This window comes from Phalaenopsis equestris, unplaced genomic scaffold, assembly GCF_001263595.1.
Source record: "Phalaenopsis equestris unplaced genomic scaffold, ASM126359v1 Scaffold000002, whole genome shotgun sequence".
NCBI lineage: Eukaryota > Viridiplantae > Streptophyta > Magnoliopsida > Asparagales > Orchidaceae > Phalaenopsis > Phalaenopsis equestris.
The window spans coordinates 32,979,252-33,000,718 of record NW_018164444.1 but is presented as its reverse complement, the minus strand read 5'-3'; the positions used below and the strand labels follow the sequence as shown (position 1 = coordinate 33,000,718).

Genomic DNA, 21,467 nt, shown 5'->3' with positions numbered 1-21,467 from the left:
TAGTAATTATAATTTTTAAGGTCGGGTTCGATTTGACCCGCTAATTCAAAATTGACTCGAATTTGATCTGAATTGGACTTGAATGTTACCAAAATAACTATCATGCATATATTAAACGGGTTATGCGGCTCGAATTCGAGTTAGTTAAATTGACAGCATGTAGGATTTGAGTTAGACTTTTTGATCTATTTACTATTCTGGTTGAGTACAAGTGAAGTGTAGGATTATTATTATTATTATTATTATTATTATTATTATTATTATTATTATTATTATTATTATTATTATTATTATTATTATGTGTTTGGCCGCCATAATATTTATATATTTTTAATTTTTTGGTTAAAAAAATAAATTATTTTTAAAAATAAGTAAAACGCATGTTGAGTTTTTTAAAAATAGCTAACTCAACCAAATAATATATTTTGATGTGATATGAAAGATTTGAGTGGTATATATATATATATATACATAACAAAGTTTAGGGGTTAGATATGTAACTACATATGAATAGTGGGATGTATGAAAATGCTCCTATTTAAAATATTTTTGAATTTTAAATATTTATAACGAAATAGTTCCTACTTCCTACATAAAAAGTTAAATATAAATTGTTTGATTTACTCTAACTTGAATCCCTGTGAAAGCAAAAATTATTATTCTTCAAATATAACAATGCAAAACTTTTTAAGTTTTATTAATATAACAAGATTTAAAAATGGAGTTGAGAGAGAATATTTATTTGCATTTAATAGAGAGAGAGAGAGAGAGAGAGAAAGAGAGAGAGAGAGAGCTTAAAACCCTCTTTACACAAGTCAAGGATCCTCTATTTATAAAAATAAGAAAGAAAGATAATATAATAAATATCCTTATTTTATGGAGGGCGGTACAACATATTTCAGTCTTTCCTTGCTCAGATTTGCCAATATAGAACTTTTTCATTATTGGAGCTCATCGCCGTCAAGAGGCCGACTAAGAGTGGCTGACCGACCAGAGTCATTTGGTTGACCCGATGTGGTAGGCTGGCTAGGGTGGGCGATCGACTAAATTATTTTGGTTGGCCTAATGTGACTGGTTGGCTGATAGTGGGCAACAAATTGAATTATTTTGGCTAGATCATTGTGGTCGGTAGGTTGGTGGTGGCTGGCCGACTATGTTGGTTGGTCGACTAAACTATTTTGGTCTGCCCAACATGGCTGGCTGGCTGGTGGTGGTCGGCCAATTGGATTATTTTGGCTGGACCAATATGGTCGGCAGGCTGGTGGTGGCTGACCAACTGGATTATTTTGGTCGGCCCAATGTGGTCGGTCGGCTGAAGGTGGTCGGTCGGTTGGAGGAGAATGACCAGTCCAACAGGCGCGTGGCTGGTGGTGCAGCTCCGACAACGACGATTCCTTTGGCTCAACGAGGGCAGTGACATTTTCAGACTATACCTAAAGCCTCCGAATATTTTACTTTTAGAAGTGAAGCTAAAATAAAAATAAAATTCTCATAAATACAAAAGAATAGATGTGATCTCTTGAATCAATATATGGACTTGGTTTTTAATAGTCCTTTCGTTAGCTTTAGATGTTTTGATCTTGAGGCTTGATTTTTTATTAGTCTTCTTTTGATACTTTTTTGATATTTTTTGAGATTTTTTAGGGTTTATTTCTACCAAACTCAAGCCTTACTCTTTGCCTGTCTCTTTTGCACTTCTTGGTACATCGCCTACAACGGGTTGCACCTTTTGCCGGGTCTTAGGCGGATCTTGTCGCTGCTTTCACGGGGGTAACCACCAAGACTCGCGGATGGAGTGATTTGCATCGTACATTGCTGGAGCTTGTGGCTATTGGGCAGGGAACCACCATTCTAACTTTTTTTGAGTCGAGTTTCAAGATGAGGTTTGGATGCTTTGAGTGTGAGGTAGACTTTGTTGCTCATCGCGGAGGAGAGACTTTAGTAGGAGAGATTTGTCTTTTTTTTTTTTTTCTTTCTTCTTTCTTCTTTCTTCTTTCTTTTTCATTTAAAAAAAAAACAAATTTAAAGGAAATAAATATTTATCTTTTGAGAAGGGCTTTATTTCTTGTTTTTGGCTCTCATCTTTCTTCATGCTATTTTCTCATCTTTTCGTTTTTGCAAATTTGTTAATATCTCTATTTTTGTTTCACTGTTTAAGATTTTATCCCTTCTAGTGTGGTTGTCTTCTTACTTCACGCTCACAACAAATCTTACGATGTTGAATCCAAATCTATCCTGTGAGTGTCTGAGGACTAGAGCACGATGATCGAAGGAGAAAAAAGAGAAAGAGAGAGAGAGAGAGAGAGAGAGAGATAATTGCCCCGTCGGGGGCAAATATGGATGTTCTCGGGCTCCATGATCTTTTCTTATTCCATTAAATTCGAGGGTTACAAGTAGGAAAAAGAGGAAAGTTCTATTTACATGAGGGTTGAGAGAAAGAGCCTAGAGACCTCTTTACACATGCAAAAGATCCTCTATTTATAGAAATAAGAAAGAGAAAAAATATTACAAATATACTCTTACTTTATGGAAGGTGATGCATGGTATTTCGTTCCTTTCCTTGTTCGGATTGTAGACTTGGAGTTTTTCCGTCGCTGGAGCTCGTCAGCTCTGGGTGGCCGAATAGCTGGAGGTGGTCATGGTGGCCGCCTGACAGGAGTCATTTGGCTAGCCCAATCTGGCCAACCTGCTAGTGGTGGCTGGTCGACTGGACTATTTTTGGCTGGTCCAATGTGACCGACCAACTGGTTTATTTTGGCTGGCCCAATGTGGTAGGCTAGAATGACTGAATAATTTTAGCAGACCCAATGTTGTTGACCAGATTATTTTGGCGGGCCCAATGTGGTCAACCGACTGGAGTAGGGTGGCCGACTCTACAAGTTCACGGTTGTTGGTGCGACTCTGACGACGATGGATCCTTTGGCTCGACGAGGGCAGTGTCATTTTCATGCTATACAACAGCATTATTATAGCTTAAAAAAAAATGAAAAACACCTTCACACTCATAGATTGGATAGCATAAGACATTATATATGTCAAAATTAGAGATATTATATATCTAAATACATAGCTATTGAGTTGTGTGTATGTAAATCATTATTTTTTGATATTATTATTATTTTCATGCACATATTTTTAGGGGCAACTAGATAAAAACCACTCGAAACTTGCTATTTACAAAGTCATTCATTTTTCAAATTCACACTCAAATATCGAAATTCATGATAAAACCCATTATCAAATTCTCAATAGTTTAATCGTGACACATGTAAATACATCAGTTCGATCTTTAAAAAAAACTCACCTTTTGTTAATTTGTAAAATCAACATTTCAGATTGTTCGTATATAATTATCCCAAAATTCTTTTAATGTTTAAAGGATCTTTACATCTATAAATCCCAACCAATAATAATAGTAATAATAATCAACTTTCATTAACCTAATCCCAACTATTTCAGAGTCCCCTCAATGAATCCCCATTCTTCTTCTTTTAAAACAAATACAGATCATCAAAAAACATTAAAATGAAAAAAAAAAAAACACACTCATCACAACTATAACTGATTGATTTGAATTGTCACTAATAAGATGTATAAAACATCATCAGACTGATACATTAATTTAATCTGTACAAACGCTCAACTGTATTGAGCTTCTTAATCACTACTTAATCACAAGGGTGGAGTCAAACAATTGTGGTTATGAAACCCTCATTATCATCTATATTTCATCCCTCACCTAATCCTCACTAGGCCCATGATGAAAATGTTAAGCAGAAACCAATAATCAAAGCCTTTATAATTCAATTAGAGTTGTAAAGCTAAATCAGGTTGCTGTGAATCAACCCCCGCGGTGCCCGGAGATCCTGGCGACTGAAATCTAAGATTCAGATCTGGCGGAATAGATTCCAACTTCGCCGGCAATGAAGACGAGGACCGCAGCTGTGAATCATCGCAGTGACCTCTCGTCGGTTTGTCAAAAGCAGGAGAGTTAGAAGCTAAGGCCATCTCCGGATTGAAGTGGCTTGAATGTGCCTTAACTAATGCATCGAATGGCCGGGCATCAGTCATGGGTGGCTCAGAACCAAACGACATCGGCGGTCTTGTAGGCTTCATCGAGTTAGGAAGGTTGAACCTGAAGCCATTGACTGTAGGTTGCATTCCTCTACTCTGATTTGCGAGAAAAGGGGGCTTCAACAGGCCGACGGTTTCTCTGTCATTGGTTTCTCCATGGTCGGAGGCGGGAGCAATCGAAGTGCTCTTGCTGCAGCCTTTGGAAGATGAGTCTCGGAGGCAAGCCTCGAGCTGCTGTAAAGGTTTGTGGTTTCCTTTTAGAATTGCGGTGCAGGGAGAAATTGTGGCCTGAGAAAAGTGGTTAGAGGGAGGGGAAGACCGGCTTTGTGTTTGAGATTTTTGAAGGATTTCGTCGTCCCCAACCCATCCTCGGCCAAATTTTGTTCCGGGAGGTAAAGCCTTTTCGATTTTCTTCGAAGCAATAGCCCAGCCGATGGAGCCAAGATGCGCCGCAAACCGAGCCAAGCTCCTGGCGTATGCTGCATATTCCAGAAGTCCAATCTGGGCCGTGTGTCAAAAAGATGAAAATTTTAGGAATGGTTTGCTTGTATTTGTTTAAGGAATAATTTAAAGCCAGTCCCAGTTAGATGGTTTGGACAATTGACCATTTGGACTATAAATCACATTTGGATTTTAGTCTGAAACTTTTCTACAATGGCCCAGCTGAATCCAATGCAACCCAACAGTTTTCATGTGAGTTTAACAGTAAAAAGTTTCTGAGGGCTCCTGGATTTTACTCGACCAATTGGCAGCTAGGATAAAGCTAATGTTTATGATGATGATGATGAACCTATTAGGGAAGAAGATGAAGAATATATATGCAGTGATGGTCCAAGAGTGAAAATATTTTCTCGTTCCAGTGTCAACTAAACTATAATTAAAATAAAAATGATCTACGAAGTGTAAAACAATACGAACCGCAGCTAGCTGTTTCTTCTCACCATCAAACAGAGACCAAATTGGCAGCTCACATCCATAGTTGTATTGTTGGAATTGACTGTATGTGGTTCTCCGATTCTCTTCCATAACCGGAGCTTTTTTGCCCAATCTTGTAGTAATCCCTTTCTCAGAACCTGAAATTAAAGGCGAAAACAGCTGCTGAATTGCACTCAATAAAAGAAAAATATATAAAAAACTTCATCCAAGGTGATTAAACATATCCACACAATTCACAAACCTGGGAATTCCTCACTTGTATCAACTTTATTCGTGTTCATCCAACCAAACGGATCAGAGTTACGAAGACCATACAAAACTTTTCCAGAAATATCAGTCAATCCAGGCTTATCTGTTGCCAAGCCTTTCTTCAACAAAGGTTGGCTTTGATTAGACAAATTGGCAGCACCGCCAGCATTATTTGGGGTTGAATCTGTGGAGAAACCTGAGGAAGTAAATTCAGAAGGAAGCAGGCCGACAGAACGGTTGATGTTCTTGCTTGGTGGTCTTCCTCTTCTTACAACTGTCTTCGATTCGGGCTCCTTGTCGCTTTCCTGCCTCAAGTTCTCAAAATTCTTCTTTGCAAGTTCTTGAATAGATCTTGCCTGTGCGGTTTAATATCAGCTTCAGATAATTCCAATGTTTCAGAAGAGATAGCAAGGAATTTGAATAGATCTCAAAATTAAAATATGAGATAGACTTACCTGCCGATAATAGATAGTGTCAGTTGCGTTGTAGCGCATAGCATTTGAACTAATCAGAAATACATCCTTCTGTTTGTGCCAAAGAAAAACAAACAATATTAGGCTAAACAAGCACAAACCTGGATTATCTAAAGCATAACTACAGAAATGATAATGTAAATCATTAAAAATCGATTCAATTTAGATTATATCAGCCCATCTAAATTATATTGCCTGATGATTAAGCCAAAATGAATAGCTATATATTTCTAAACATCCTCTGCAAATGTGGTACGCTACATTTTAGCAAAAAGAAAAAAAGCTTAGCATGGCGAACCAGGAATGAAACAAATACATATGAATGGCCTGATAAGATAAATAAAAGACAAAATTGCATTGCAATGATAGGCAGCTGCTAATGATTAACATACAGCTAATATATTCAATAGCAGGTCTTTCTAGGCTACAAAAAAAGCTCATTGGCCATCATCATGATTTGAGCATGAAATAGCTCCGATGGTTATGTATCATGTAATCATCAAGGTTCTGAATTTCACACGCCAAAGATTTTTATTGTAATTTGAATGGATACTAAAAATTTGCTCAATTATGTACTAGAGATGATGTGGGTGCTCGCTTGGACCTGACGGGATTGGAGGCGGAAGATGCTTCCTGTCCAAGGCCGGTTCAGTGGGGAAGTAGAGGGACTGACCGGCCTCTTAGGGGCTAGGGTTGCTGCCGACGAAGAGGAGCGGGACCCTCCCTAGTTATTTTTTGTGTTCCTAGGGCACTTTTTCATGGGTTTTATATCGGAACAACCATTCGCGTCTCCAGGTTTCCCCTTCTAGGGTCGTATCCAAATGTGAGTGGGGTATTTCATTCCAAAGTACTGACTATCTTCGACTTCCCATCCTCCGCAACCTTCCCTTCGCCATCACCTTCGTTGTACCTGCTGCAGTCACCCCCGGAGAATAGTCTATGTGCTGTGTCTGCAGCCCCGGGACCTCCCTGCTGCCACGTCCGGTCAATACTCGCTGTTTTCCTATAGCCGGCAACTCCTTAACACCCTTCCGTCCCTACCCTGTTTACCCCTTACCACCCCAGCCGCAACTGCTCCAGACTCCTTACGTTACAAAAATTCAACCGCAGCTCCACCTTACATCCTGTTGCCAACCGCATCCCTTAACTTCCTGCTGCCTGCTGCCTGCTGCCTGCCCGCCCTCCTACAGAAGCCACCCTTAAGCCTCCCTACTACCCTCTTTTCCTATTCCAGCCCCACCATAGCCACATCATTATGAGACTTGGAAAACTTCGACTGAAAGAGTTGGGGGACTTTAAAGCTCACATAAGTCCGGCATCATTTCCATCCTCTTAACTTTAAGATATGGTATAAACTAGAAAATAAAAAAATTCTCCCAAACCTCCTAGTATCAAGGACAGGGTGATTCCCAGTTGCGCCCTAAGTATTTTGCACCACCAAGTACAGAAATTTTCATAAAGATAAACAAATAGTTAGATAAGGCTGACTATAACGTTAATGATTTGTCCATAAACTCTGATATTATCAACTTATACAAGTCCCTGAGCTTTTGGTAGCATACAAGTAGGCCCTTTCTTTATACCATCTGTAAGCGGTGGTTAAGGAACTCAGAAGTTTCTTGGGGGTGAAATTGATACAATATATACACTCTCTTTTGCCTCGAAGACCATGACATTCGCCAAAAAAATACAGCAGATTAAGCATACCATACTATCACGGACTATTTTAAAGATCCAGTAATTCAAGAGGGCAGCATTGACTTGATGAAAATGATTGGAGTGACAACAAGAACAACAAAGCCTTAATCCCACTACGTGGGGTCGGCTACATGAATCATTTTTCTCCATTGTGTCCTATTTAGTGTCATATTTTCATTTAGTTCTAGTAAATTAAGATCATTTTTAATACAATAAGCCCAAGTCTTCCTAGGTCTACCTCTTCCTTTCTTAACACAAGTCGAATCTAAAACATCTACTCTCCTAACCGGATCATCAGATGGTCGACGTTTAATGTGATCAAACCATCTAAGACGACTTTCTCTAATTTTGTCTGTTATAGGAGCTATACCAACCCTATCACGGATATATTCATTTCACATTTTTGTCTCTAAGTGTAAAGCCACTCAACCACCTAATCATTCTCATCTCGGCAACACTTAACTTATTATTATGCTTCTCTTGTAATGGCAAACATTCAGCGTCATATAACATTGGAGTGACGTTAAAAAATAATCACACAGCAAATACCTCAAAATGAAGCAAAAGTTATCAATAAATAAATTCTGATTAATTAATAGCTATACATCTATTGAGAGGCTTGATGAAAAATTATAAAGAGTGTAAGGAAGATCTACATATGATTTTTGTTGATTTTAGAAAAAAATTATGATAAATTCTAAGATAAAAATTATTGAGAGTTCCAGAAAAGAAAGGGGATAACATTGTGTATATTCAATTCATTATAGATATATAAACTAGAGTTGTGACTTGTGTTCAAACACGAGGAGAATTAACAAAGTATTTTCCTATTTCAATTGGATTACATTAGGTATCGATTTTACGCCCATAACTTTCTAGTTTAGTTATGGATGTTCTTATTGTACATTTAAAGGGAAATGTACCTTAGTGTATGCTTTTCGCCGATGATATCCTTCTTGGGGACAAGACTAGAGAATAAGTTTAGGAAAAACTTGAATTATGGAGATCAATTTTAGAGTCAAAAGACTTTTGTATGAGTAGATCTAAAACTAAATACATGGAATATAATTTTATTAATAGTAGATCTAATTGTAGGGTTATAACAATGGGTTATTAAGTCATTAAAAAGAGTGTATGTTTTAGATATCTTGGGTCTATTATTCAAAGTGATGTTGATGTAGATGGAGATGTCCTTAGTAGAATATAAGTTGGATGGTTGAAGTGGAGGATGCATCAAACCTATTGTCTGACAGAAAAGTACTGCGTAAGATGGTGATGAGATACCTACAATGCATTATGGCGCAAAGTGTTAGCCAGTAAAAGAGAAGCATAAAATAAGTTAAGTGTTCCTAAGATGAGAATGCTCATATAGATGAGTGGTTTTACACTTAAAGATATTGCGAAACAAATATATATGTGAAAGGGTTGGAGTAGCCCCAGTGGCAGACAAAATATTAAAGAGTTGTCTTAGATAATTTGGTCACATTAAACATCAGTCATCTGATGACCTTGTTAGGAGAGTAGATATCTTAGATTTGACCTGTACTAAAAGGATAGAGGTAAACCTAAAAAGACTTGAGCATGTTGTATAAAATGATCATAATTTATTAGAATTAAATGATAATATTATACTAAACGGGACGCCATAGAGAAAAAAGATTCATGCAACCAACCCCACTGGTGGGATAAAGGCTTATTGTTGTCATTGTTGTATTCAAGAAACTTAATATTCACTGAATTAATCAAAGGAAAAAAACAAGTATAAAAGATGGGACAAAGAAAAATTTACCAATTTTATTGGGCTTTAATAGTACAACAAACCTATTAATTACTGGGATAATTTAGGACAGACCATACCATAAATCCTCCCAAGAAACATTTGTGTTGAGGAAAGGACAGAGACCACACATTGTAGCACCAAAAACAATAAATATTGACATCACTTAGTATTTGGCATAGTATGTCTGAAGGCCTATAATTTATTAATAAAATATAAGATTAGATGCATAAATAAGCATGTGATGTCATAATTTATAAATGGTAAATTTCATTTAAAAAGAAAATCAATCACTTTTTTATGCAAAATAAAAAATCATGTAATATTCATTTCAAATGATAATTTAACAGTAAAAAATATGAATTTTTATAAGAAATATGAGAATTAAAAATAAAATTTTGCAGCTATTTAAATTCACATTAAGAAAAAATCAGTATTTATCATACTTGACAACACTTTAATCACATAGAAATTACTAAAAAAAGTGGTAGAAAGAACAAGGATATAAATCATAAAATTTAAGATTTAGGCTTCACATTAGTACAAAAAAACATCTCAAAAAGTTGTCATCAAGACTTAATGATGAGTTCAAAAAATCTACATCCAACAACAAATGCATAATAATTGAAAGAAAAAAAGAATTTTATTTCACCACACAAAAAATTCTACAATTATTTTGCATGCCTCAATGGGCTTATATTTGGTCCATCCAAAAAAAAAAATCAACAATTCCTCATAATCTTGAAGGATCTATAAGAAAATCCAAGCGTCATCTCAACTAGGGCTGTCAAAAAAGCTCGTTGTTCGCGAACAGCTCGTGTTCGGCTCGTTCGTTAAGTAAACGAACGAACACGAACAAGTTTTTAAAGCTCGAATTATAAATGAGCCGAACACGAACAGTTCTTTGTTAGCTCGTGTTCGACTCATTTTAGCTCGAAAAAAAAAAATTATATAATTATTTATATAATAATATATTACATATATTATTTATATAATAATATATTATATATATTTATATCTAAGCTTAAATCACAACATCTCATGTGATAATGTGGTTAATCCCTTATTTTGTATATATTTGGTTCAGGTTCGAATCCAACACTTTACATCTATTTTTTTAAATTTAATTATAACGAGCCAATTTTGAGCCGAACATGAATATTTAAATCGAACCGAACATGAACACATTGTTCACGAGCCATTTCGAACACTAGCTATTTCGAACGCGCCGAACACGAGCCAAGCCTGAGCTCGCTTAAGCTCGGCTCGTTTACAACCCTAATCTCAATACACTCGAACTACAGTAAAAACTTCTTCCAATCTTGGTTTCAAAAAAAGGATTTGAAATCACGTTTTAGCAATTTCTAATATAATTTGACATCTACCTATAGTAAAATACCAGTATAAAGGAAGGAAACTAATAATTGTGCTATGCTACAGTACCCATATATGCCAAGGTCACAGACGGAAAGCTACTGAAAATAGCTACAATGGCACGTATATAAATATTGAAAATGAAAATAGCTGCCCAGTATTGTCCATAAAATCCAATGTGGCGGAAGGCAAGAAAAGCACATGAAACAAAATCAATGAAAGACCACTAGGCGAATCCAAAAAGCAGTTTCAATCTGCCCACCTCGAAAATATTCAAATCTGACAAATCAATTATCAGACATTTGCAATGCAAGCCTGAGAACAAACTATTATGCCTTCTGCAAGATATTCCATAAATCATGACAACAAAGTTTGTCATCCCAAAGTTTTTTTAGATTTTGCTATAGTGGTCACAATCAGTAGTAGACACAATTTATACATATAAGAAAGCTTTTGAAATAATATGAATAGACCCATACCATTACGTGTTGGATTTGAATTCACAAAGAGAAGAAAAAAGAAAAAAGTCATAATAATGAAAGTAGGCTCAAGAAATAAAGTCAAACTAGACAAATTGTCTAGTTTGAAATAATACCAAATGTTCCCAAAATTTTCATTTCATAAGAATTTATCCAGATGCATTATGTTCTTTAGTATGGCTCCAACTTCCTCACAGTTATTTTCTTAAAGACCCACATAGGAAGCTTTGCAGGATTCTCATGTGTCAATAATATACTTATAGTTGTCATAATAAACAGTTAGATTTTTATTTCATGCAAAAAATGCAAATGATATAAAGCAGCGAAAATACTAAAATGCCAACATGTGATAATCATCATGATTTATAACCCACTCTTAGACGATGAGATAATAATAATATTGAAACAATAATCTAAATATGATATCAGTATAGAAGAACAAAATCATTAAAATAAATGGCTTAAATATAGCGATGGTGATTTATATTTTAGATTCATGTTCATAGTTTTCATTATGATAATTATTAACAAATTTGCTGAAATAGTCATGCAATGTTGTTCTCTACAAAAGTACCTCCTTATTAGTAAGTAAATCAAGAATCTGCGAACCAAAATCAAATTGTTTCAGTTTATCTTAATGAAATGATTTAGTTAAGAGCTTTAACGTGACTTAAAACATCAGAATCTTTATTTGAATTACTAATTTTAATAAACACGGTTTGTTTACTTTCAAAAAATGGGTCCAAATTCTAGTGGAAGCTCAGGATGAAGTTCACATTTAGGAGCAGATTTAATTTCACATAAGTACTTAGATTTTTAATCATTATGAGATTCAGGTTCGAACTGCAATTTAAGTTTATATTTAACTGTAGATTCAATTTCAATTTCAGGAATATTTTCATATATTCTAATGCAGGTTTAGATTTATTATTTATCTCATGCTCGAATCTAATTCTCAGTTCTGTTCAAGAGTAAGTTTATCTTCATCCTTTTGTAGTGATGGAGCTACAGATTTAGATTCAAAACAAGCAGATAGAGATTCATATTGAAATTTTAGATGTTCTTTTGATATTAAAATATTTTATAATATAGTCGTTGCTTTAATTTTTTCAATAGGATCAAGTTTGACTGCACATGATATTTTCGTCATTGCTTGTTTGATAGGCCTGAGAGGAGAAGATGATGATTTCATTGCAGAAATTTTACTTGATTTATTTCATTGCTTAAATAACATGTACTGAGAATAATATCAAGCAATATTTGTAAGAAGTTCTGATTTTAGCATGTAGTGAAACTAATATCCACCTTGATCTTTCTGTCACTAGTTTATTTATGGTTAATAAACTTCATTGACTTAATATTTGAAAATATTAGTGTGATTCAGTTTTTAGTTTGATTAGTTTTACAAAAGAAAGATCAAATCAATAAGTAAAATTAAAGAAAGTCAAAATTACAACTAATAAAATCAATACTTCAACAAGTAAACTAAACCAACCAAATAAAATCGGTTTGATTCAATTTTTCAGTTTTATTTAAGCAATACACACCACTACAAATAGTAGATTTATGTATTCATTGAATGATAGATATCCTTCTTCAAAGGGTATGTTTTTTATCGGCCCATGTAGATGTTATTTAACTTAGAATAACTCCCCAAAGCCATCAAGCAAGAACCACCAGTTAAGATTTAGTTCATTCAAGTTTTCTAAAATAAAAGATATGATATTACTAAAAAAAATATCCTAATCTATTGATCATTCTAAAATGTCCCCTTGGCCATGCCTCCCACCGAATGTAGGTGTATAAATCTAATCATCCTGATAGTAACAATGTTTTGTTTAGTACATTTACCCAATTTTACATCAATTATATCCCTTATTAAACTTTTGATTGAGCGAATTATAATGTCCAAATTATAGTCAATGTAATGATGAAACAATAGAACCAAATACTCTTATTGATGTAGAACATCTTAGGGTATAGGATTTATAAGTGAAATCTAAGACAACATGCACACAAAAAATCAAAAAGCTACAATTCAGAGATTCTCAGTTTTAAATTTTAGGAAAGCTTCATCAAATTTTTATGCAAAATCAGAAATTATGCTTTATTCATTCCAAATGATAATTAGCAGTTGCTAAAATATAAAATGTTACAAGAAATATGATAACAAATATAAAATTTTACAGCAATTATGCACACAACAAACATGACTTTGACACGTATCACACCTGATACAATTCCAATAATGCACACGCATCAATCACAAAACAATTCAGGAGATAACGATAAAAAACACTAAGTAATATATATAGGCCTCAAAATGATATAAGGAGATTTGTCACTGGAAGGAGTCATCAAGAATTGCAAAATACTCGACAGAAATGCATCTAAATGCACAAAAAAAAATCGAAATTCAAATGACAGATTCTGTAAAAACAGACATTTCCAACATTTAAATCTCATTTCCGGAATTTCCAGCATAACCCGACTTTCAGCTACAGTAAAGGGGAAGGAAATCAACAAACAACGCCCCCACGACAGCACCTGTTGATCGAAAGTGGTTACAGATAGTTAAAGTGTCCTATACAAAAACATCGCAAATAAAAACATGAGCCTAGAGCTACAATCTCAAAAAAATCAAAAGCCACAAAAGGCAAGCAAAGCATGTGAAACAAAATCAGTTGAAGTGCGCTACAGCTAAAATATGAAAGTGCAGGTACAATCTCAAGAGCTGCATGAAATGGCATACCATACTTTACATAACTTTTTAAAAAAAAAAGAATTTCATGAACATTTTATACTAGTGGAGTAAGCCACGAAACTCATTTAGCTGGCAAACAATTCCTTAGTAATATTCTAGGACAATGACTCTGCATGTCGGATTCAACCTAGTAATGCAAAATATTGGGAGAAATTGAGATTAAGTTTAGCTCTATTACTTCACAACATGATATCAAAATAATGTTGTAATGATTATGAAAATACATACAAAGAATATTATAGTTGACACAACCATCGAATAAATGGAAAATTTTAAAAAAAAATTATTTCAAGGATAGAGAGCTTAGAATTCGCAAAACAAAGACTAAGTATGTGATGACCGTTTAGAGAGTTTGATATCAGCAATTATCAGTTAATATTTTTATAAAGTACTACCTAAATGTGGCAAGCTCAAAAAACATACATATTAAGAAAAAAATAAGGATATAATTTTTTGAGTTAAAGTTTGATAGTTAAAAAATTGAAACAGAGAAGAATTCAAGGAGTATTATGCAATAAGTGTATATCATGAAGATTCAAACATAAATTATCTTCACAATTAGGCCGGTTAAGTTGTATGAGCCCTAGTGTTTGGAAATAAAAAATTGTTTAATGCTAAGTTAAGGGTGGAAAAAAATGATAAAATTAAAATGGAGATATGACAAAAATAGGCAGAATGAACAGAATAATGATTCCACAAAAGAGACTATTAGAGTGGTTATTAGAGTGGTATCTACTGAAAATAAACTTCACTGATTTTGATATACAACACGAGGAAACCTAAAGTTGCCAATTAGAGTGGAAGGAGTGGTATCTACTCAAAATAGACTTCACTGATTTTGATATACAACACGAGGAAACCTAAAGTTGCCAATTAGCAAAATGGAAGGATTAAAAAGTACAATGGTAATCAAGCTAACCCAATAATTGGGATAATTTTAATGATGATGATGATGATGATGATGATGATAGAGATAACCCAATCACCTAACTGAGACCAAAATAAGAATAGAACAAAATCTATGCAATATAAAGCAAACATGGATCATTTAGTGCTGCAATTTTACTTTGGCTATGAATTAGAAAAAAGTTTCTTCACTTTATCAATATGGAGCATGGGAAAAGAAGCATGGATGTAAAAGGCTAAAAGCACCTTTTGCCTGCACATTTAGACAAAAAAGTAAGAACATATGTAGTGTTGAGAATATTTTGCGTAATATGGGACCGCTTTAAGGTCTATGATTTCTGATACAACTAAATGATACAATGAATGAAATTCAAGCATTCAAGACATAGCATTCATTGATGAAAGACCACCATTAAAACAATTACTCACTCTGTTTTGAAGCAAGCTAAGAAATACAAATAATCAACTTCAAATTATAATTAATGATTACCCAAATCAAGAAAATTCTATCAAACAATTGGTAACATACAAAAATGTTTTGATTAAAAATCACATCATGAGAAAAAAAAAATTAGCTAGAGTGCTTTTGATCAAGTAAAATCAATCTTGATATGTCACCAAAAAAATCCACACGATCACGAAAGAATCTTGATGCATTTTGGATGAGTTGACTTTTAAAGTCAAATGCAAGATTATCTAAGCTCCATTTTTAGCAAATTTATAGTAAAACTCAGTCTCTCAACAATATGAACTCAACAACATCAATAGTGATTCAATCCGAGTTCAATCAGTTAAAAATAAAACACTTGACATATAATTGAAAGCTTCAAACAATGAATTGAAAGGTCAAATGATCTCAAAATTTGGCGTGCTTATAGTCGAAGCTAATGTCTCAACAAGAAAAAATCATTGAGCTTAAAATCAGTCAATTATAAGGTTGTTAAGCACTTAAATGTTGAAACAATAATATTTGATCAAAGAAAGCAGCACATATCATCTAAAAGTGTTTTTCAGATTATAGCTAAATTTACTAGAGTGCTACAATATAAATGGTACCGATTTTCAACATGAATAAAGATTGTAGAGTTGAAAACTAAATCTGAAGTCATGAAGAGAGCTAAAAACCAATGATCACCAACAATGGCCACTGACCAACATTAAAAACTATTATGATCCAACTATCGTCATTCGATTATTTTAGCCTGATTATTCTCTCTAAGATGTTATTACATGAACAAGCATTCATAATTTAGTAACCTCATCTTCTCCGGTTGAGAAGAAAATTGAACTCGGTTACTTCAATTATATGGTACACTATTTTGGTTGAACCATACCCCATTATTTTCCCCTTTTTAGGGTTTTCACTTAAAATCTTATTAAATCACATCACTTTTATCTGGGTGTGCTAGAATTCCTATTGAGCTAATAATTAATTTTTTTTCTACTAAGGAAAATAAAATTCAAATTATGTAAACAAAAAGAATAATAATGTAGGCAAAAAGAAAAAAGTAGGAGATTATTAAGTAAAGAAATGTAGCTTCAATAACTTCATTTAAAATACAAGATCACACAAACTGGCGTGGGATGGGTAGCTAATATTAGTATTGCACAAGTTGCTAAATCGCGTAAGACCCAAGTGTACAACTTGAGGTAAAGCTTGTGAAGGAAGTAGCCGCAAAACATAACAATGACGTGAAGGATCACTTATGGGATTGAGTTTCACATCAGTCTACCTGGCTTAAAAAAAGGTTAAGAAAAAACACAATTATGACAAATTGAGCATTTGGTATTTATAAAATAAAATCTTGATATAACTATTGAGTTTTCTAGAAAGTAATCCATTAATAATTTATGTAGTTCCACTTTATTAAATACCTTTGGTAAACCATCATCATTGGAAAAAATGAAAATATCACCAATAATAATTTTAGAAATAACATTACTGTAAGGGTCCAAGAATTATGTAAATGATTTGTTGGATGTGAATGAATCTAAGTCATTAGTTGCTATGATACCAATTCAATGCAAAATGTCTTATGGTTCAGAGCTACTAAAGCAAATAACTGATACCATTAATAAAATTCATGTGCAAAAGCTTCAGATTCCAAAGTCTAAAAACTACCAATTAAAATAAAACCTTTTTTTAATGCAACTAGAAAAAGACAAACAAATTACTCTAAATGATAATTTAATTATAATTTAAATTGAAGAAATTCTACAGAAATTTTGAATACATCTAAAATTCACACTTTACCGCAATTAATAAAATTAGTTACAGTTATAGCAAATTTATCTAAAATCAATAACACCATAAAAATTAAGCTCAAATTATGTAGATGAAATGAATAACATAAAAGATACAAAATAACGATTTATAAGCCTCAGAAACAATATAAAGAGGAGTTATCTTGAAAATGTGCAGTCAGACTTGCAACAAGCTTGAAGTATTCAACAACCAACAAACTCACAAATTTGAAAAGCTAGATATTTCTTCAAGCAAAACCTAACATATATGTGCCTTAAATATCCCTGTTATAATTACAGGAAATCCCTAATCATAGTTGGTTGCTATAGATTTTCAAAACAAAATAATGCAGAAAATCAAACTCCAAGGTCTGAAATCAAGTGAATATAAAAAATAATTGATAAGAAAGAACGAATAGGCACTAAAATAGCACCAAAGAGAACACAGGTGAATAAGAGAATACCAACTTCAACAATTCCATTGGGATCAGCAAGTTTCGGGAGAATAAAGGATCACACAAATTTGCATAAAATCGGGGGCTCAAATAAGACTCGCACATATGTCTTGTAGAGGAAGCTCGGGAACTAAGCCAGCACAAAACTTGACATTAGCGCAATGGATCAGGTATGGAAAAGAGTTCCTTGTCATTAGGGCAGTAAGAGTGTTTATGAAGAGCGCTAGTCAGTCCTTGATAGATAATTATGAATAAAATAACATATATATAGGCATAGAGATACTCTACTAGTATAATATTTCCATCTTCATCCAGATCTTTTAAGACGGGTCATAAAGACTAACAAGGTGTTTAGTGAGTTTATTGTCAGAAATCTATGTCTTCGAAATGAAATAATGCAACTTTGGAGATCATGCCCTAGACCTTACACTATCAATAACAAGTAGTTTGGTACTGAATGATTCTAAAAGAGAGTATTGACAATATGGCTTTAAGCAGTATTGCAAAACTCCACTCCCCATGTAAATGGTGGCAGCAATTAAAAGAACAAGAAAGTAAATTATGGAGAAGACAAAATTAAGCATCAAACCATCCAAAATAAAAATTGAATCTAATGTGACAAATCATTCCCGGAATGCAAGTTCAACATAAATTAGCTAAGTTACTGATAGCCAAAACAAAAGATAAATAAGGGCCTAAAGCAATAGCAGTATCATAACGAGTTTGTAAAAAGAGGGAAATTGTTCCTTATAGTTCCCTTTCTAACCATATATAAGAATAAAGTGAAATTAGAAGTTGACTTCAACACTCATTAATTGGAAAGAAATCGATGAAATCAACGCAACGCAAAAGTCACATGCCAACAAAACTAACTAAATTCTCAACATTACCTCAGGATATATATGCATTTAGAGTATCATTTGAACCCTAATCATGAGACCAAGCTAGTTGGGGAAAAGTAAAAGGATGTTTCCATAAAAGTTTGCCTGTCACCAACCTCAAACTGTTCCAAATTTTTGTAGGCTCCACTGGATAGCTTCTTCCGTACTGTACTGAAATCCATAGGATGCTTGATGACTTCATGATAATCTGGGAGCTGGAAACAGAGAAGTCCCCACCATGTCAATAAATGAAATCGCAAAAAGACAAAAGATTAAGCAAAAGGAAAGTATGACTCAGCAGCACACCTCCTCAGGATCAACTGGCTCTGAGAAGACTCCATATGTATCCTTTCTGAAGTTAAGCAGTAATATCTCATCCAAATCAGTATAATTATCAAAGAACAAAAGCTAGAACTAGCTAAAAGCATAAAGCAAACTACAAAGGGCTCTATGAGTAAAAAAATCTCAGGAAAGCAGCCAAAGGACGCACTTCTGCAGCATATCAAGGATGAACAACAGCAACTTTTTGTCCGGCAAAGTTGTCGCGGGCCCCAAATTCGATGTATCCGCTGCGCAAGGCACAAACAAATTGCTTAACAACCACAAAAAATTCATTCGTATTGATTTTTTCTTCGCTCCAGTAGAATTAAATGCATGAGCATCAAACCTCGAAGTAACTCCGTCGTTTTCAGTGAGCTGTGCCTGTCAACCTGAAAGAAAACAAAGGACCATTTCCGCAAACAAGTTAAAGGAAACAGCCTAAAAGCTAGGAATATGAAAACGAAATCACCAAAGCAGGAGACTGCGTCTGCCCCATACCAATATAAAATGAGATCAGAAGAAACAAAACTGACGCAAGGAGAGAGGGAAGTGAGCAGAGCAGAATGTGAGATTTTCCGCCAAAGAATAAATCAACAGTAGATTATTTCTGTGAATTTAAAATTAGGAAATAGCCTCCAGGTAATTGGACTAGAAAGATTCGACAGGAAAAATAGTCGGGCGTAAAACGATCAACGCGTTGACTAAGTCAAATCTGAGAACTCAAGCAGCCCGGAAATCCACGAGAAAAAATCCAAGTGAAATCCAACCGACATGGACGCATGAATTATCGATCCGAAGACAAACCGTACCAAATACCATACATAAATAACTACCGCCACGGAGTCCCCCGATCTCCGCGCCTCCGCACCCAATCAGCCCGAACCAGATAAAACCAGAGTAGTACTGACCTTCAAGCGATCCCCACCACCATCGAATGCCTCGATCTTTCTCTTCCTGCGTGAACCCGATCCCTCTTCTTCCGATTCGGTGCCCGACGGCCCCGAATGCCGCGGTGAATTTTCTGAATGGTCGTCGATTCGGAGTACGAGCTTAAGTTTCTTCTCCCTCCGCTTCCCGATGTTACCTTCATCCTCTTCCCCATCAGCATGCAAGTCTGACACAGTCTCGATGATCGGATTCCGGCGGGCGCTCCGGCGGCCAGTGCCGGCGCCAGTGTTGGGGAACCGGAGGTATGGATTGGGGTTGGGGTTAGGGTTAGGGTTTCTCTTCTGCTGTTGCTCCTGGAGTCGGAGACTACGCTTCTGGAGATCCAAGAGAGAGGGACGGCCCTTCTTCTTCCTCTTCCTCTCCACTGTCTTTCCCATTTCGGACCCGCCGCCCTCCTCTTTCTCTCTCCTCCCACACACTCTCTCTCTAGAAACAGGGTCGAATTTTCGCTTTTTTTAAAAAAAAATATTCTTTTTTCTAGAACGGAGGCTTTGAGCCCCGTCACACGTGTCGGGCTATTGGGGGGTACTTATAGCAGAGGCTCGACCGCGTGGGGAGATGCTGACGTGGTAGAATGGTAGGGTGGTGGGCTGCTGGTGTAGTTTAGTTGTGACTTTTCATTGATACGGTGCTTTGCCATCAAAGCAAGCCAAAACCAACTAGATATTGTAGGTCTCATTTTCTAGAGGATTTTAATTTCGGACACAGCATGTTCGGACGATCAATTATTTGGCACGGTATAGTCATGCACATAAGCACCGATCGACTTTGCCTCCGATTGTTGGTCGTCTGCCGTCCGGACATATAAGTCCAGACGTAATATTCTTTCCTCATCCTCATATATAGCACGACTTTTTATCATTTAGTATTAAGCGAAATTATTTTGAATTTTATTTTTTAGTATATGCATAACAAAGATACATGTAAGAAACAAAAAAAAAAAGTTTGACATAAGATATCAAAATGAAAAAAATAAAATCATGTTTTAGGTTATTTTGATTTTACTTTAAATAAATAGGAAATAAATAGTGAAATGTATCTAGTTAAATGTATCTGTTTTGATATTTTTCCAAATAGGTCTTTTTAAGAATTTGATAAGCATTTATAAGGATGTTCTCCCTTAAAATCCTATTTTAGTAAATCATAGTTAAAACATTGCGAAGTATAATAAAGATAGTGTTTAAATTTTGATAAAATATGATAAATATTAGTTTTTTTTTTTTTTCATATATTCATATATGTATGTATGTATGGTGTATGGTGATTTAATTTTCTTCTTATGTAATTATTCATTATAAGTTGGTATGATTCAGTCTGAAAAAAAAAAAACAAGAAAAAGAAGAAATTTTTCGACAGCAACCTCTTAAAATAGGAGGGACTGATATGTCCTAAAAAAATTTAATCCTGCGCAAATCTCAACGCATTTTGAATAATAAATGTCTCATATTCAACTTCAAGATCATCAAAGACTCCGATCCCAACAATCTTATTGTCAAACTGACCATCTCGACAAGGCGAGCCCAATAAAGCCAAAATCTATTTGATTTGAGTCTGATCAAGCCATTTAAGTGCAATTAGAGACTTTAGATGAGTAGTTGAATGATTAAATGAATTCTAAATCTGACAAACTTATAGACAACTCGAGCATCTCGTCAACCCAAATCCAATGATCCCGAGATCACTCGATTTTGACATCATTAAGGCACTCAAATGCCATAGAACATCATTCGATCAAAGATACATCTCTGGGTCGTCCGATGGAGTGATCCAGATTCATGTGATATTTATAGAGGATATCACCCACAAAATCTATAAATGGACCCTACTCTCTGCATGAAAATGGACTTTGGACCGGGAGTTGGAGTTGGAGGAGAAAACTAAATGTGTC

At 34.8% G+C, this 21,467-nt stretch overlaps 1 protein-coding gene across 2 annotated transcripts; it reads right to left on the bottom strand.

Moving 5' to 3' along the window:
* Positions 1-3,572: 3,572 nt before the first annotated feature.
* Positions 3,573-20,290, bottom strand: LOC110039334 (bromodomain-containing protein 9-like). Of its 2 annotated transcripts, none has more exons than XM_020744366.1 (9): positions 19,540-20,172; positions 18,978-19,020; positions 18,801-18,879; positions 18,617-18,662; positions 18,427-18,525; positions 5,715-5,783; positions 5,252-5,615; positions 4,993-5,147; positions 3,573-4,575 (listed from the first exon to the last, which is right to left on the bottom strand). In XM_020744366.1, exons 1-9 carry the CDS (start codon positions 19,954-19,956, stop codon positions 3,808-3,810), a joined length of 2,040 nt encoding a protein of 679 aa, XP_020600025.1. In that variant the 5' UTR covers positions 19,957-20,172; the 3' UTR covers positions 3,573-3,807. The 2 variants fall into 2 exon arrangements, with proteins under 2 accessions (XP_020600025.1, XP_020600026.1); XM_020744367.1 differs by having other exon boundaries at positions 4,297-4,575; positions 5,016-5,147; positions 19,540-20,290.
* Positions 20,291-21,467: the final 1,177 nt, after the last annotated feature.

Coding starts and splice junctions, on each gene's coding strand:
- LOC110039334 (XM_020744366.1), bottom strand. CDS start 19,956: ATGGGAAAGACAGTGGAGAGGAAGAGGAAGAAGAAGGGCCGTCCCTCT. Junction 19,021..19,539: donor GTGGTGGGGATCGCTTGAAG/GTCAGTACTACT, acceptor GTTTTCTTTCAG/GTTGACAGGCACAGCTCACT. Junction 18,880..18,977: donor AACGACGGAGTTACTTCGAG/GTTTGATGCTCA, acceptor TGCCTTGCGCAG/CGGATACATCGAATTTGGGG.